General features: G+C 54.0%; 2 protein-coding genes across 2 annotated transcripts in view; both read right to left on the bottom strand.

The window, feature by feature from the left end:
* The window catches only part of TMEM203 (transmembrane protein 203), a 105,128-nt gene that overhangs the window by 56,482 nt on the left and 36,779 nt on the right, over nt 1–11,867 (bottom strand). The window lies entirely within an intron of this gene.
* On the bottom strand, nt 934–11,737 carry UFSP1 (UFM1 specific peptidase 1). The gene is made up of 2 exons (XM_081835822.1): nt 11,590–11,737; nt 934–2,222 (listed from the first exon to the last, which is right to left on the bottom strand). The coding sequence occupies exon 2, from the start codon at nt 2,193–2,195 to the stop codon at nt 1,530–1,532; it is 666 nt and encodes a 221-aa protein (XP_081691948.1). The 5' UTR covers nt 2,196–2,222; nt 11,590–11,737; the 3' UTR covers nt 934–1,529.

Below are 11,867 nucleotides of genomic sequence, written 5' to 3' on the forward strand. Positions count from 1 at the left end.
CGCATCACGGCCTTACTTGCATCCCATATTATTATTCTTTCCACATCTGTTCCTAGGTTTATTTCGAAGTAGTCTTTCAAAGTCTTTTGGGCCTTTTTATAAATTGCTTCATCTCTAAAAAGGGTGTCATTCATTCTCCATCTGAAGGTTCCAGCTGTTGTCAATTTCATTTCCATCTTTACTGCATTATGGTCGGAGCAAGTTTTTGGGCAGATCTCTGTTTTTTTAACCCTTGGTGCCAGATTGCCATTTCCCCTTACTTTTTAGGAAGAAAAAAGTGTGTCTTACGGAGCGAAAAATACGGTAAACATTTATTGAGATTTACGGGACAAATAGAGCTCAAGGAAATGTGGGAACAGGAGAGATCAAACGGGCACATCATGTAAGTGAGACTCAGTTGGATCTGGTCTTCCTTCTCACCTGCCCGCCCTCTCTGCCCTGGGCAGGTTTGCCAGTGTGCCACCCTTTCTCCTCTCCCTGTGCCAGGCGCTGCCCCTGGTCTCAACCACCGAGTAGGAATGAGCGGAGGCAAACCCAGGCAGCGGCTGGTGACTCAAAACCCACCTCACCCACAAAGGATGTATGTGAATTGCATTGACCATCATAGAAGGAGGCCATGGGATATGATACTTTATTAATGCATCCCCAACTCTGCTTGAGGAGCCAGTGTGGTGTAGTGGTTAAGAGTGGTAGTCTCGTAATCTGGTGAACCGGGTTCGATTCCCCGCTCCTCCACATGCAGCTGCTGGGTGACCTTGGGCCAGTCACACTTCTCTGAAGTCTCGGCATTTTGTCCACGCCTTCATGGAAAGGGAGGCGTCAAGGATTACACCCAAACTCCTAACGGAAGGCAATGGCACTAATTGGGGCCCCGCAAGAGAAGGGAGTTGGTCCCTCATCCCCATGCCATCCCGACCCAGCCATAGAACCTCTGTCCAAAATGAAATCTTTAATCTTCGTCAGCGTGGTGTAGTGGCTACATTATTACATGAGCACTGTTCCACAGCATTTGACATTTTCATTTACATACATTCATTCAAAAGAAGATGGGTTTATGAAGCAATTCTATATCCTCCCACTACGCTGACAAGAATTCTACGAAACAGTGGTCTATATCCGGAATCACTGTTTAGTGTTACACATCATATTTGCTGAATACACAAAGCTTCACAGCTTGTCTGTCACAAAGTCTGGTACCTCACTTCATTTAAAGATTTTCAGAGACTCTGAGGCTAAAGATTTCATGAGAAGAGAAGACCCCCTGGAAAAGACCCTGATGTTGGGAAAGATGGAGGGCAGAAGGAGAAGGGGACGAGATGGTAGGACAGTGTTCTCGAAGCTACCAGCATGACTGCGGGAGGCAGTGGAAGACAGGAGGGCCTGGCGTGCTCTGGTCCAGGGGGTCACGAAGAGGCGGACACGACTAAACAACAACACATGGTCATCGTGTTGCCTAGGCATTGCTGACGCTCCTGACACGAGACACCCCTGCAGCTCTCAGTTTTGAGAACGGCACCTCTTTTCTCAAATCATACAGGACATCCTTTTGCCCTGAACTGGGGGAAGCAGAGGTTGTAGAAGGAGCCCGCTTCAAAGAGGTCAAGCTCCCTCCAATGGACCCATTGCTTTGCCTGCAGCTCCTCCCTCGTCAGAGACCCTGCCCGGCCGTAGTAGTGAGGGTCAAGGACCAGGAGGTGGTGGCGCCCTTCCGGGCCGGAGCAGACCCCCAGCAGCCCCTTGGAAGAGTTGTCCCTGTCACCCCCCATCATGACGGGCCCGCCTCCTCCCTGGAAATGGGCATTCAGAGCCTCCAGCTCCCTTTCCAGCTCCCGCCCGTGGGGAACGTGGACCAGCTTGCCCGGTACGCTGTAAAAGTGGTCCAGGCACAAGGCTGCTTCTACGGTGCCAATCCAGTCCCGGGAGCCGGCGAAGGAGGCGGGCTTGTCTCCTATCTCCACCAGAGCGTTTTGGATCTCCTGTAGGGAAGGGACCGGGCGGGGAAGGGTTTTTCCGACACCCGGCGGCAGCCAAGAACACACGGTCTGGAGGGTGCGGTACCCGCAGCCCCAGCCCCGGTCGTCCACGCCGTCACAGCCGTAGTGGTAGTAGTGGTAGGAGCCGGAGACGAGGGCCAGGCGGTGAGGAGGAGGGTCCGGGAGAGGCAGCCCCAGGTGGACGTCAGAGAGTAAGGGCATCGTCTGCAGGAGAGAGGAGAGGCAGGCCTGCGGAGGACAAAGAGAGAAGGGATCATTATTCATTATAATTATTTTTGGTTGGTCAGAGCGCGGTGCTGCAGGTTTGATCCCCGTAAGGGGCAGCTACGCGTATTCCTGCATTGCAGAGGGTTGCGCTAAATGAACCTCAGGGTCTCTTCCAGTTCTATGATTCCATCATTCTCCCGGCCTACCTCACAAGGTTGTTGTGGGAATTCAATGAGGAGGCACCTTGGGGGGAAAGGTGGGCTATCAGCCTAATAAAATAAATAAAGGACTGTTTCTATGAGCAAAGCAATAATAATATGTTTGTGTTCAAATGTGTTTGTGCTCAAACTCAATAATATTGAAAAAGAGCTAACCAGCTCCTTGGTGTAAGGTCAAGCGGAAATCTATTCATTGTCTGACCAGGGTTCTTGGAAACCTGAATGGCACCTTGGCATTCCTCCACCACCAGCCAGCTTCGCATGGTCACCAAGCACCCTCAGCCCTGATTGGTCTGTTTTGGGGGCTCTCTCTTCCTTGGGGTCCCCTTCCCACAAAGGCTCTCCATACTTCTGCAAAGTTCGGGGGGGGCAGCCTGCTGGCATCTCCCTCATGCAGAAGCGGTGTGTGTGTGTGTGTGTGTGTGTGTGTGTGTGTGTGCGTGCTTCTGCTGTTGTCCTTTGGGCTTCAATAGCAATGCTGCTCCTCAGTGGCAGTGCTATAAGAATTTTAAGGTCTTAGATATATAATAAATGTACCAAGCAAACACATACAGTGGTACCTCGCAAGACGAATGCATCGCAAGACAAAAAAAGTGCAAGACGAAAGAGTTTTCCGTTTTTTGAGTCGTTCCGCAAGACGAATTTCCCTATGGGCTTGCTTCGCAAGACGAAACGTCTTGCGAGTTCTTGCGAGTTTGTTTCCTTTTTATTAAAGCCGCTAAGCCGTTAATAGCCGCTAATAGCCGTGCTTCGCAAGACGAAAAAACCGCAAGACGAAGAGACTCGCGGAACGGATTAATTTCGTCTTGCGAGGCACCACTGTACATAAATATATAAACCACATGTCTGAAACAGCACAGGAAGACAGTCCTGAAACCATTTTGACTCCCAAGCTGACCAAATGTTTCTCTGTAAGGAGGGAGGAGGTGAGAGATAGAGAGAGAGAGAGAGAGAGAGAGAGTTTGGATTTGATATCCCGCTTTATCACTACCCGAAGGAGTCTCAAAGCGGCTAACAATCTCCTTTCCCTTCCTCCCCACTCTCACTCTGTGAGGTGAGTGGGGCTGAGAGACTACAGAGAAGTGTGACTGGCCCAGAGTCACCCAGCAGCTGCAGGTGGAGGAGTGGAGACGCGAACCCGGTTCCCCAGATTACGAGACTACCGCTCTTAACCACTACACCACACCGACTTCCTTCCTTGTTACAGAAATTGGGTAATCACCATTTCAAAGGAATGGACAGACTACCAGGACAAGGCATTATCAGATAATCTGGCAGACAGGAAAAACACCAACATTCAAATTTCTGTGATGTAGGTATGATGTATCTGGGGGGTGGTCTTGGGTTACACCCCTTCTGTGATGTATGTAGGACGTATGGAGGGGTGGTCTTGAGCTCCAGGGCAGGGAATTAAAAATGTCTATATAAGGGCAGGCACACCTTGGTTCTGGGTCCTCCTCCTTTCCTGTGTGTGAGGGCAGCAGCCTGTTGCAACAGCTTTAATAAAGATCAGGCTTACGAGCTGTTTTGCTTCTCAATCTTCTCTGGTTGGCCTCTGTTATTTTCTCCTACCAACAAGGAACCCACTTAAGGACTCTATACGGGATTTTGGGTACCTGCGTAAGGGAAGAAGGGCAGATTTTGTTTACAACAACAGAGAACTGGGGACAGGAGGAGTGGAACCTGGAGCAGAGCTCAAAGGAAAGCCCTTGTGGAGGGGAAACCTTCCAGCTCTGCAATTTTGATTCCAGCACTGCACATTTCCTCCTGCATTGCAGGGGGTTGGGATAGATGACCCGCAGGGATCCCGTTCCAACTCTGAAATGGTTTATGGGCAAGGCCTCCTTCCACCTGCCTTGCCCCACTCTCGGCTTCTCAATGTGTATTGTATTGTTTTATTGATCATAGTTTAGATATTATTGTAACTGCTGAGTGGGTTTCTGTTTAACTTTTATATGTTTGTCAGAGCTGCCTCTAGGTCCCAGCTCACAGAGGACCAACGCCCGGTTGATGTAATGTACAAAAGTCTTTATTGAAGTTTAGTTTCCATTTCAAACCCCAGAGCGTGCAGCCCTACGTCTTGGCCCTAGACCGGCGAAGTCCCCTCTGAGTCACTACCCCTTCCGCACCAGTTTAAGATCCTAGCCCGGCTCCACCTCCTGCGCTGTTCCTTCCTCCTCTGGGTCCTTCTGCCCCCTGGGGTTTCCTCCCTCCTGGACTCTTCTGACGCTGACCCCCCTGATTCTTGCCCTTCCTTCCGGCGGGCTTTGGGACCTGGCTCCCTATCCGGGCTACCTGCTGTGCCGCTCGCCTGTACATTTGAACTTGGCGCGCGCGCCCAGCCGGTGACTTTCCTCTTGACCGTTTCCCCGCTCTCCGATGGAGGCGTGGCCAATCCTGACTCATCTCCTCCCTCTGGTGGTGGGAAGACTGGTCCCAATGCCTGGGACTCCTCCCCCCCACTACGCTCTGGTGGGGACGCTGGTCCTGATTTCCAACTGCTGCTCAGGGAGTCCCCGCTGGCCCCTTCCCCCTTGGGTTTCCCCCTTGGCACCCCCCTTGCCCTGGCCATCGGCGCTCCTCTCTGTGAATCTTCCGATTCGCTGGAGAGACTCGTGGAATCTCTCTGACCACTGTCACTGCCTACACCCCCCTCGGATTCCTCCTCCTCACTCTCCATTTGCTCCTCCTCCTGTGTCTCTGCTCCTGAACCCCTGACATCCATCCCCCCCTCGAAGCCCCCCCTTCCCCCTCCCCCTCTCCAGGTGTGGGTTCCGGGAGCTCCAGTGTTGTGGGGGTGAGCGCTGGATACAGTTCGTCCCCGGTGGCTTGCAGCCATCGGGATAAGTCCGGGAAGTCCTGCATGGGCTCATCGACGGCAATCTCCTCTGCTTCCATCTCCTGGGCGGTGTGTTCGAAACCTGGAGCCGCCCCCAAATCACCCAAGACCCCCTCTCCCCCTGTCGCCAGGGGTGACCCCTCGTCCCAGGGTCCCTTCAGCAGGTCTCTGCGCCAGCCCACCTCGGGCTGGTCCTCCCACCAATAAGATCCCCCCGTGCCAGACCCTGAGAGCGATCCCTCTGGGGAACTGTCTCCCGGGGCCGACTCCTCAGCTGAAGAGAAACCCCGGAAAGTGCTGGCCGAGAGTGTGGGTGTGAACAGACAGTCGTCGAAAAAGTCCGCTGGCATGGGCTTGTCCGGGAAAAGTGTATGGAATTCGTCTTTGAGCCACTGTTCCTCCAGTGCATAATCCGGCACCCACCTGTTGGCGCTGGCCAGGGTGTCCTCTGTGGCAAGGAGATATTCAATCCCTTCCTCCCCCCACCTTGAGTCTAAAATCTCTGTGGCTTCATTGAGTGGCTCCCCTCTGGGCGACCCCCCTCTCGTGGGCGCTTCCCTGAGCGGGTCTGGTGCTGTCCCTGGCGCCTGAAACCTGTGAGGGGCCTTGTAGGGTGTGAGCACTGATCTATGAAAGACCGGGTGCATCCTGGACCCCTCCGGGAGTGTCAACCGGAAGGCCACTGGGTTGATCTGCGCCTCGACTTGGTACGGCCCTAGCTGCTTGTGTCCGAGCTTCTTCTTGGCCAACGATCTGGCCGGGAGTGCCTGGGCTGCTAACCAGACCCAGTCTCCCACCCGGATGTCCTCCCCAACTCTCCTGTGTCTGTCTGCCTGCACTTTGTAAGCCTGTTTTGCTAGCTCTAACTGCCTCCTGAGCTGCTCGTGGACCTCCTGCAACTCCGCTGCCACGGCCTCTGCTCCCTGCGGCTCCCCCTCCCTCACTTTCTCCAACCCCGGGAAGGTTCTGGGATGCCGCCCATTGTTGGCGAAAAACGGTGTCACCCCCGTGGACATGTGCTTCGTGTTGTTGTAGGCAAACTCGGCCAGCGGTAGGTAGTCCACCCAGGTCAACAGCTGTTGGTTCGCGTAGCATCTCAGGTACTGCTGCATGATGGCGTTGACCCTCTCCGCCTGTCCGTTGGTCTGCGGGTGTCTCGCCGACGCCAGGCTGACCTTGACGTTCAGGATGCCCATCAGCTTCTGCCAGAAGTTGGAGATGAACTGGCGCCCCCGGTCGGACAAGATAGACCGTGGCAGGCCGTGCACCTTGAACACGTGGTCTATGAACAGCTTAGCGGTCTGCTCCGCCGTGGCCACCTTCGCGCAAGGAATGAAGTGGGCCATCTTGGTGAACAAGTCTACTACCACGAGTACTGCTGTCTTGCCTCTCGAGCTGGGCAGATCTGTGATAAAGTCCAGAGCCACCCTCTCCCACGGTTCAAACGGTGTCTGTAGCGGTTCCAACAGGCCCGCCGGCGGCCTGTGTACTGGCTTGGCCCTTTGGCAGGTGTCGCACCTATTGACGTAGTCCGCGATTTCCCCCCGCATCTTGGGCCACCAAAAGTCTCTGGCTACTAATTCCACCGTCTTCTCCTTGCCGAAGTGCCCAGCGCTGGGCGCGTCTTGCAGCTGTTGCAGTACTCTCGCGCGGAGGTCGTCTCCCGGTACGTAGAGAGCCCCTCTGCGGATGAGCAGTCCGTCGCGTATTTGGAACTCATCGTCCCTCGCCGTGCCGCTGCGCACCTCCTCCATCTTGGCTCGAGTGAAGGAGTCCGTCTGCAGCGCGCGACGTACTGCGTCCAGATCCACTGTGGCTGAGGCGCATGCCCACGCCTTGGGCGCGAAAATGTGCTTGGCCGCCGCCGGTGCCTCTTCCTCGAGATACTGCGGTTTCCTGGACAGCGCGTCCGCCATGATGTTGTTGTCCCCTGGGATGTATTCTATCCTGAAGTCGAAATCTGCAAAGAACTCCGCCCAGCGGATGTGTCTCTGGTTCAGGAACCTCGCCGTGCGCCAGTACTCCAAGTTCTTATGGTCCGTGCGGACCTGCACCGTGTGTTTGGCTCCGATGAGGAAGTGCCGCCACGCCTTGAAGGCTGCATGTATGGCCAGCAACTCCCTGTCCCAGATGGTGTAGTTCTGCTCCGACTTGCTGAGTTTTCTGGAGTAGAAAGCGCACGGCCTCCAGTCCCCCTGGTGGTCTTGCTGCAACAGGACGGCCCCCACTGCCCTGTCTGAGGCGTCCGTCTCCACCCGCATGGGCCTGCTGGGGTTCACGTGTAGCAGTTGTTCTTCGGACGCGAAGAGACGCTTGAGCTTCTGAAAGGACTGCTCCGCCTGCTCCGTCCAGATGAACTTCTTCTTCTTGGAGCTGAGGGTGTCGGTGATGGCCGCTGTCTGCATTGCGAAACCCTTGATGAATTTGCGATAAAAGTTGGCAAAGCCGACAAACCTCTGGACTTCCTTCCGATTGCACGGGTTCTTCCAGTCCAGCACTGAACGTACCTTGGCGCTGTCCATGGCGAGTCCCTTGTCGGACAGCTTGTAGCCCAGGAAATCCACCTCCGTCCTGTCGAACTGGCACTTCTCCAGCTTGGCGTAAAGCCTGTGCTCCCTCAGCCGCTGCAGGACTTCCTTGACATCTCTCTCGTGAGCCTCCTGCGACTCCGAGAAGATCAGGATGTCGTCCAGGAAGCAGACGCACTTCTTGTAGAGAAGACCCGCCAAGACATGGTGCATGAAGGCCTGAAAACAGTGGGAGCCATTTTGTAATCCAAAAGGCATAACTCTATACATAGGTGCCCAGCGGCGTAAACATGGCCGTTTTCCACTCGTCGCCTTCCCGCACGCGAATGAGATTGTACGCTCCGCGCAAATCCAACTTAGTAAAGATGCTACCCTTCCTCACCGTCGCCAGCAGGTCATCGATCTTGGGCATAGGGAAGGCTGAGGGCTTGGTTTTCGAATTTAAGACGCGGTAATCAACTACCAGCCTCTTCTGGGGCGTGTCCCGCTTCCTCACAAAAAATACGGGACTGCCCCCCACCGCCTTGGACTCTCGGATGAATCCCCGCTTCAAGTTGTGGTCTATGAACTCCCTGAGTTCCTGCAGTTCATCCTCAGACATGGAATACAGTTTCCCCGTCGGCAGCGTCGCCCCCGGCAGGAGGTCAATCTTGCAGTCGTAGGGTCTGTGGGGAGGCAGCTTGTCCGCTTCCTTCTCGCAAAAGACCTCCAAAAACTCTCTGTACTTGTTGGGTACTGCTTGCAACATGCCGAAGTTTAGCTGTGGTCCATCTCCGTGCCCCTCATCTCCCTGGTCGGCGAGAATGCAGTGTTCTGCGCAGTAGGAGGAGCAGAAGGTCAGTTGACGCTGGTACCATGCTAATGCCGGGCTGTGCCTGTCCAGCCAACTCATGCCCAACACTATGGGCGTGTCTGACAGGCGGGTGACGTTGAAGCTGATGACTTCGCGGTGATTTCCAATTCGCATCACCATTGGAGGTGTCTGCTGCAGCACTTGCCCTCCCAGCAGCTCTCTGCCGTCCACCGTGACGACGTTCAGGGGCACCGTCGCTGGCAGAAGCGCTATGCTATGTTGCTGGATGAAATCCACTCCGATAAAGTCTGCATTGCTGCCAGAGTCAATGGAAATGGGGACTTCCATGGTGAGCCCATTTGGAAGCTGGAGGGATGCGGTGAGCTGCACCACTGGTTTGGGTGGGAGGGGGTCTGTGGGCTGTAAGATGCCTGGGGACTGCTTCACTGATACGCCTGGCTGGGCCCCAGTGGCTCCATTTCCAGCCAGACAGTGTCGTTTCCCTGCTGTGGTGCAGTCTGCTGAACTGATTCTGTTACTGTTGCTGAGGCTGCAGTGTGCTTGTGGATCCTCCGGGGACACTCTTTCGCCATGTGTTGAGCACTGTCGCAGATGTAACATTTCCTGTTCCCTCTAGGAGGCTTCGTTTTGACTGCTCCCGGCGTCAGGGCTCCGGTTGCTGACTGAGCCGTAGCACCACCTATCTCCATCGGCTCCTCTCCTCCTCCCAGCGGAGGCGTGGAATGAGCGTGCGCCGTTTCCCTGGGAAAGGAGGGCGGTGCTCTTGCTGGCGTGCGTCCCCAACGCCCTTCCTCCTTGCCCCAAGGGCGTTCTTCCAGCCTCACTCCAATCATGAGCGCCCTCTCCACCACGTCTTTAGTGGTCTGGGGTCTCTCCCCCCTTGCAATTTCGTCTTTCACAGCTCCATTCAGCCCCTCCCAGAACAGGTCTCTGACGGCAGCTGACTCTTTCTCCCACCCCAGCGCGTTCACCAGTGCAAAGAAGCGGGAGTGATATTGTCTTACAGTGGCTCTGCCTTGTCTTAGTCCATGAACCTCCCTCCTGGCGATATCCACATCAATCTCTGACAAAAAACACGCATCCATCGCTTTAATGAAGGCAGCCACATTTTGGAGGGCTGGATCCTTATCTCTCCAGAGATTGCGCAACCATGCTTTAGCTTCTCCACGCAAATGACTGACTATGAAGCCTACTTTCTCCTGCTCATCTCTAAAATCCTTTTCCAGCAACTTTAGTGCATAAATCAAGTCTGCTTTGAAGTTAGGATACTGCTGCAGATTCCCATCGAATGGAGACACAAGGCTCGCTCCTCTCTTCCCCAGCCCAATCCCCTCTGGTCTGGGTCCCGGCAGCCCCTGTGTAGACAACGCTTCTAACCTGGCTCGCAGATCCCGGCAGGTAGCCGCTGCTTCCGCCTCCTTTTTCCTGGATGCCAAAATCTCCGCATTAAGTTGTGTTACTGTGTTCCGCAGGCTTGCTATGTGTTCTTCGGTAGTCATTTTGCCTCCTTTTCGTGAGCTCGCGAAGCACCAATCTTCGCCCCTCGCTGCGTTCCCTCACGTTGCGAGGTTTTAAAAGCCGAGAGGGGACTTACTGTCAGAGCTGCCTCTAGGTCCCAGCTCACAGAGGACCAACGCCCGGTTGATGTAATGTACAAAAGTCTTTATTGAAGTTTAGTTTCCATTTCAAACCCCAGAGCGTGCAGCCCTACGTCTTGGCCCTAGACCGGCGAAGTCCCCTCTGAGTCACTGCCCCTTCCGCACCAGTTTAAGATCCTAGCCCGGCTCCACCTCCTGCGCTGTTCCTTCCTCCTCTGGGTCCTTCTGCCCCCTGGGGTTTCCTCCCTCCTGGACTCTTCTGACGCTGACCCCCCTGAGTCTTCCCCTTCCTTCCGGCGGGCTTTAGGACCTGGCTCCCTATCCGGGCTACCTGCTGTGCCGCTCGCCTGTACATTTGAACTTGGCGCGCGCGCCCAGCCGGTGACTTTCCTCTTGACCGTTTCCCCGCTCTCCGATGGAGGCGTGGCCAATCCTGACTCATCTCCTCCCTCTGGTGGTGGGAAGACTGGTCCCGATGCCTGGGACTCCTCCCCCCCACTACACTCTGGTGGGGACGCTGGTCCTGATTTCCAACTGCTGCTCAGGGAGTCCCCGCTGGCCCCTTCCTTCTGGGGTTTCCCCCTTGGCACCCCCCTTGCCCTGGCCATTGGCGCTCCTCTCTGTGAATCTTCCGATTCGCTGGAGAGACTCGTGGAATCTCTCTGACCACTGTCACTGCCTACACCCCCCTCGGATTCCTCCTCCTCGCTCTCCATTTGCTCCTTCTCCTGTGTCTCTGCTCCTGAACCCCTGACAATGTTGATATTATTATTTTATACCATTCTAACGATTGTTGAACGTTACTTTTTGGACGGAGGTTGCCTATTTTGAAGTTATGTTTTATTATCACATTTTTGCATTGCATTGGATTGTTCCAAGATGTACCTTTTTTGTCTCTTCGGCTTGTAAACCGCCTTGAGTATTGTAAGATAGAAAAGGAGGTATACAAATTAAAAAGGATGGTGGTGGTGATGTCCATAGCTGGTTTTTTTGAAGGGAAATTCTGTCCCTCGACCAAATGTCACCTCCAGAATATCCCTCTCCCCCAGGCAGAGGCTGCAGCAAACCTCCCACCCCTCCCTCGTTTATGGGCGGGGTATAAATAAATTATTATTATATAACAAAGACTTGACGTTTTCATCCCCCCCCCAAAGTTGTTGATTTGAGTTTCCATTGAAATGAGGCTGTATTTTAATATTTTAATACTTTAATACTTTAATATTTTGATATTTTAATATTTTAATATTTTAATGTTGTATTTTAATCTTGTTTTTAAGATGTATTTCAATCAATTTGCTTTTATATCGGGTGTTAGCCGCCCTGAGCCTGGTCTTGGCTGGGGAGGGCGGGGTATAAATAAAATTTATTATTATTATTGTTGTTAGACTCACCCTCCAGAAAATCCAGCTTTCCTTGGTCTCTGGACAGGTCTAGTCCTCCATTACCATAGAGACGAGGGGCTGCAAATCCTTTCTATCCGACTCCTAGAGCGGCCCCTCCCTCTTCCCGTATGTATGATATAAAGACCAACAGAAGGGGAATTGATGCACTCTATGATTAAGGCGGAGAAGCGGGCAAAGGGTGACGACAACGACGGAACATCCGCTTCCGGAAATCTGCTGCCCAACTTCGAAGGCGTGGCGGCCATCTTAGGTAAGGTGAAGGGGAC

Source organism: Podarcis erhardii (assembly GCF_964252035.2).
Source record: "Podarcis erhardii genome assembly, chromosome: 13".
NCBI lineage: Eukaryota > Metazoa > Chordata > Lepidosauria > Squamata > Lacertidae > Podarcis > Podarcis erhardii.